This window comes from Chenopodium quinoa, unplaced genomic scaffold (genome assembly GCF_001683475.1).
Source record: "Chenopodium quinoa cultivar QQ74 unplaced genomic scaffold, ASM168347v1, whole genome shotgun sequence".
Taxonomy (NCBI): Eukaryota; Viridiplantae; Streptophyta; class Magnoliopsida; order Caryophyllales; family Amaranthaceae; genus Chenopodium; species Chenopodium quinoa.
Window position 1 is genome coordinate 950634 of NW_018743858.1, and position 6174 is coordinate 956807.

A 6174-nucleotide genomic window follows, 5' to 3' on the forward strand; every position below is an offset into this window, starting at 1 on the left:
CAACTCTAGAATGTTCTTGATAATATATGGGATAATAGTCATCCACATTTAGATATTTTACAACACTCCCCCTTGGATGACTATAAACGATAAAAAAAATTTACTAGAAAACCCGTACAAAATAATTTGTAATGCGCATAAGATGCTGCCTCGTTAAAAACCTTACCAGGAAAACCCAGTGAGAAAAACCATGGTTAAGGAAAAAAGAGTGCAGCGCGCATTAACTCCCCCTCGTGACTATATCACTTGAGATCTTTAAGACGACACAATCCAATGCCGTAAGCTAACTTTTTTAATGTGGCGGATGGGAGTGCCTTAGTAAACAAATCTGCCAAGTTTTCACTCGAGCGAATCTTAAGGACTTTTATATCACCATTCTTCTGTAGATCATGAGTGTAGAAGAATTTTGGTAAAATGTGCTTTGTTCGATCACCTTTGATATACCCTTCCTTAAGCTGGGCGATGCATGCTGCATTATCCTCATATAAAGTTGTTGGAACTTCTTTCTCGGAGTTTATGCCACAATATGTCTGTATATGTTGAATTACATACCTTAACCATACACATTCACGACTAGCCTCATGGATTGCCAGAATTTCTGCATGGTTAGAAGAAGTAGTTGCAATTGTTTGTTTCATAGAACGCCAAGAAATAGAAGTACCTCCACACATAAACACATATCCAGTTTGTGATCTAGCATTATGAGGGTCAGACATATACCCTGCATCTGCAAAACCAATCAAACCTTCTTTGGATAGGTTAGAGAAAAATAAACCCATATCTTTCGTACCTTGAAGGTAACGAAGTACATGCTTAACCCCATTCCAATGCCTTCGGGTGGGGAATGAGCTAAATCTTGCTAACAAATTTATTGAAAATGATATGTCGGGTCGTGTATGACTAGCAAGATACATTAATGCCCCTATTGCACTTAAATATGGTACTTTAGGACCAAGAATTTCTTCATCATTCTCCCGAGGTTGGAAGGGATCTTTTTCTACATCAAGTGCTCTAACAACCATAGGGCTACTCAGTGGATGTGCTATATCCATAGAAAATCTCTTAAGAACCTTTTCTATGTATGTTGACTGGTGCACAAGGATTCCATTCTTTAGATGTTCAATTTGTAACCCTAAGCAAAATTTAGTTTTTCCAAGATCTTTCATTTCAAATTCTTTCTTTAAGCACTCCATTGTTATTGAAATCTCTTCAGGAGTTCCAATAATATTTAAATCATCAACATATACTACAATTATGACATATCCTGATACAAATCTCTTTATAAAAATGCATGGGCATATAGGGTCATTCTTATACCCTTCTTTCAACAAGTACTCACTTAGTCAATTATACCACATGCGCCCTGATTGTTTCAATCCATATAGAGATCTATTCAATTTTATTGAGTACTGTTCTCGAGAACTTCCATTTGCTGCTTCTGGCAGTTTAAATCCTTCTGGGAGTTTCATGTATATATCATTATCCAGTGGGCCATATAAGTAAGTTGTGACTACATCCATCAAGCGTAAATCAAGTCCTTCTCTTATTGCAAGTCTGATTAGAAATCTAAAAGTAGTTGCATCCACCACGGGAGAGTATGTCTCCTCATAATCAATACCGGGTCTTTGTGAGAATCCTTGTGCAACTAATCGGGCCTTGTATCTTACAATATCACCATTTCATTTCTTTTTCGTACAAAGCCCCATTTATATCCCACTGGTATTACACCTTCAGGTGTACGAACTACAGGTCCGAATACTACTCTTTTTTCGAGAGATTTCAATTCAGTTTCAATTGCTTCTTTCCATTTTTGCCAATCACTTCTTTGTCTACATTCATCAATGGATTTTGGCTCATGATCCTCATCATCATTTATGACATCTAATGCTACATTGCATGCAAAAACATCATCGACGTCGATTTGGTTTCGGTTCCATGTAGTTCTAGACATGATAAAATTTGTTGAAATGTCTTCATTGTCAGGTACCTGAATATCCTTTTCCATCATGTCTAAGGTCTCTTCTGGAGATCCTTCAAAATTTATAGCTTCCTCGGTCTGGCCATTGTCAATGGTTGCTCCTTTTCTCTTCTGAGGGTTTTTATCTTTGGAACCGATGGGTCTACCACGCTTTAGGCGTGTTTTAAAATCACTTGCAACTTGGGCTTGTCCTTCTGGGACATCAATTTTAATCGGAGCATTTTCAGCTGGTATATGTGACTTTGTCACTTTCTTTGGGTCAGTAAATGAGTCTGGCAATTGATTTGCTAAGTTTTGTAAATGAATTATCTTTTGGATTTCCAATTCACATTGTTTAGTACGAGGATCTAGATGAGATAATGATAATTCATTCCAACTAATTTCCTTTTGCAGCTATTTATTTTCTCCCCCTAATGTTGGAAAAACTGATTCATCCAAACGACAATTTGCAAAACGAGTCGTAAATAAATCTCCTGTCGTCGGCTCTAGGTACTTAATTATCGATGGAGATTCATATCCAACATATATCCCTAGTCTTCTTTGAGGGCCCATTTTAGTGCGTTGTGGTGGAGCAATTGGAACATATACTGCACATCCAAATATTCTCAAATGGGATACATTTGGTTCCTGACCAAAAACCAATTGTGATGGGGAGAACTTATGATGACTTGTCGGCCTGATGCGAATTAGTGCTGCTGCATGTAATATAGCATGCCCCCAAGCAGAAATTGGGAGCTTAGATTTCATAAGTAATGGTCTAGCAATCAATTGTAAACGCTTAATTAATGATTCTTCAAGACCATTTTGTGTGTGAACATGTGCTACAGGATGTTCAACACTAATCCTGATTGACATGCAATATTCATCAAAGGCATGGGATGTGAATTCACCAACGTTATCAAGACGAATAGCTTTAATAGGAAAGTTTGGAAAATGTGCTCGTAATCTGATCAACTGAGCAAGTAGTCTCGCAAACGCCAGGTTGCGAGTTGATAACAATGATACGTGTGACCATCTAGTTGATGCATCTATTAAAACCAAGAAATATCTAAATGGCCCACACGGGGGATGAATTGGTCCACATATATCCCCTTGTATACGTTCTAGAAAAGTAATTGATTCGGAATTTATTTTAGCTGGTGATAGTCGGAGTATTAATTTTCCTATTGAGCAAGCAGCACATGAAAAATTATTATGAAGAATCTGCTGGATCTTCAATGAGTGTCCACATGAATTTTCGATTATTTTTCGCATCATTATTGAACCGGGATGGCCTAACCGGTCATGCCAAACTTTGAAGTTATCAGTAAACTTCTGGTTTACTATAGCATGTGATTCAATTGTATCGATTTTTGTATAGTACAAACCAGTGGAGAATGTAGGTAATTTCTCCATAATAAGTTTATTGCCTTGAGTTATACTTGTGATTTGAAGGAATTCATTATTTCCTTCACTAATTGTCTCAATATGATATCCATTTTTTTGAATATCTTTAAAACTTAGTATCTTTGAGACTTATGGGAGTATAATGCATCAATAATTTCCAATTTTGTTCCCCTGGCAATAATACATTTGCTCTATAATTCTTGTACTACCTGATATAGTACTCACACTAATCTCTTTCATCACCAATTGTGAAAAATATTCTTATCTTTAAGTATGGTGTGCGTGGTAGCACTATTAACTAGACATAAATCTTCACCATTGGTCAATGATTGAGCTCCAAAGGGATTCATATTGTAATAGAATTAAAGGAACTAAAATAAGATTCACTAAATCAAATAACTTAAATTAAATTATGAAATATGCGAAATCAGCCGCTTCCAGGTGAGTTGTATCACCGTAATCAAAATCACCTTCGCCATCCTCGTACACCAAATTTGTTTCCACTTTCTTTCCTTTCTGTTTGATTGATTGTTGATAAAGGTCTACTAGATGTTTTGGTGTACGACACACACGAGACCAATGGCCTTTTCCTCCACAACGGTAGCATATATTTTCATATTTATCCTTCTCATTCTTATTTCCATCTTTATTGTCCCAATTCTGGTGAGAGTATGAGTTCCTAAAATGACCACCTCGACCACGATCATGTCCGCGTCCGCGGCCGCGACCACGACCTCGACAACGATTGCTGGCGTGATCTCTAGCCTTTTGCCCTTTCCCACTATGGGATGTCACATTCGCTTTAGGGAATGGAGTAGAGCCAGTTGGGCGTGATTCATGATTTTTCATTAATAGTTCATTACTTTGCTCAGCCACAAGGAGACAAGATATCAAATCAGAATATTTTGTAAAACCCTATTCACGGTATTGTGTCTGCAGGACAACATTGTTTGCATGAAAAGTAGAAAATATTTTTTCTAACATTTCTGCATCCGTGATTTTCTCTCCACATAATTTCAATTGTGATGTAATTCTAAACATGGCTGAGTTGTATTCACTCACAGACTTAAAGTCTTGTAATCTTAAATGTAACCAGTCATAACGAGCCTTTGGTAATATCACAGTTTTCTGGTGGTCATACCTTTCCTTTAGATTACTCCAAAGGACTTGTGGGTCTTTAATAGTCAAGTACTCAGTCTTAAGGCCTTTATGAAGGTGATGACGAAGGAATATCATAGCTTTAGCCTTATCTTGGCTTGTTGCAGTATTGTTTTCTTTAATAGTATCACCAAGTCCCTTTGCATCTAAGTGTATTTCAGCATCTAACACCCAAGACAGATAATTGTTTCCAGTAATATCAAGAGCAACAAATTCGAGTTTTGCAAGGGTTGACATGATTCACTGATATATAAAACAATATATAAATTAGGAACTAAGATGAAATTATAACATATATATATAAATATTGGCAGTCCATATTATTAAAAACAAAAAAGAGAAAGAATCAAGCAACACTAGTTGCTGCCTTGCTCGGTGTGTCAATCTATACACACTACTTTAAAATTACTCCATTTACAAAACTTAATTACTCCATTCTCCATTAAATTTTTATTTTTATTTTATTTTTATATTTTAATCACTACTCATAGTTCAAAATAAATACTTGAAAATACATTACATGACATGAACTCCTAGCATGATTTTTAAAGTGATAATCAGAGTAATAATCCCATGCTATTTTCACACAAATTGTAGGCAACAACTCACTTCTATATTACTCCTCGAAACCGTTCTATACTTCACAAAACATCAATTATATCAATTAAAACCATGACCCAATTAAACTAAGATTCAAGCAACTAATTTAATCATTATAAGCTATGAAAGTCAACTCCATGTTTCACATAAACCCCATGAAATCATCAAATCCAAGTGGTGCATTACGCACCAAACCTATGGAGAAATACACCACGAAACCGAAATGCACAAATAGTTATCTACTACAATGATCATAATTTATACATGGATTTTGATTCTTGAAAATTAGACAAGAAACTGGAAGATAGCAGGCTCATGATGCACATAAGTCGCGTAAAATCGGTAGGGGGAAACAGTCCATAATTTCGTCAAATTAAAAACCGATTTTATACAAGGTAATTAACGATCGTACTAATAATAATAATAATAATAATAATTATTATTATTATTATTATTATTTTATACGACTTTCTTAATTGCTCTAAGCCTAAATCATGCATTCTAAACTAGGTGAAATCTAATCTAAGGAATAGTACTAGTTACCTAAAAATTAGAGTGCAAGAATGAGTAAAAACAAGCCCAACGAACAAGAATTGGTGGTATCGGCTGAGGGGTTTGGGAAATTACTTTTCTGGTTGGTGTTCGTGAAATCAAGGGGTAGCAGTATTGGGGAAAAATTTGAGAGTATGTTGGGAATTACTTTGATTGTCGTATGAGATGCTTCAATTGATATTGAAATCAATGTAGAACAATGGTGCTGATAACGTATTATAAAATAAGGAGATAATATGAGAGATGGAGAGAGAATAGATCAGTTTACTATTCCATAGAGTGGGGATATATATACATGTATATTATATAGGGTTCCATCATCGGATAAAATCAAATACCCAACTCTAGAATGTTCTAGATAATATATGGGATAATAGTCATCCACATTTAGATATTTTATAACAACATTGAACAAAGTAGGGTGTAGAATAATTATTGTACATTGGATACAAAGTTGTCCTAAAATAGTTCAAATTACCTCAATATAAAAATAGAGTTAT

The 6174-nt window shown here is 35.4% G+C and overlaps 2 protein-coding genes across 2 annotated transcripts; both read right to left on the reverse strand.

Annotated features, from left to right (window-relative positions):
- Positions 1-3769: 3769 nt before the first annotated feature.
- On the reverse strand, positions 3770-4213 carry LOC110686462 (la-related protein 1-like). The gene has a single exon (XM_021863087.1). It carries the CDS (start codon positions 4211-4213, stop codon positions 3770-3772), a length of 444 nt encoding a protein of 147 aa, XP_021718779.1.
- Positions 4214-4279: 66 nt separating this feature from the next.
- On the reverse strand, positions 4280-4759 carry LOC110686463. The gene has a single exon (XM_021863088.1). It carries the CDS (start codon positions 4757-4759, stop codon positions 4280-4282), a length of 480 nt encoding a protein of 159 aa, XP_021718780.1.
- Between the last annotated feature and the right edge of the window lie 1415 nt (positions 4760-6174).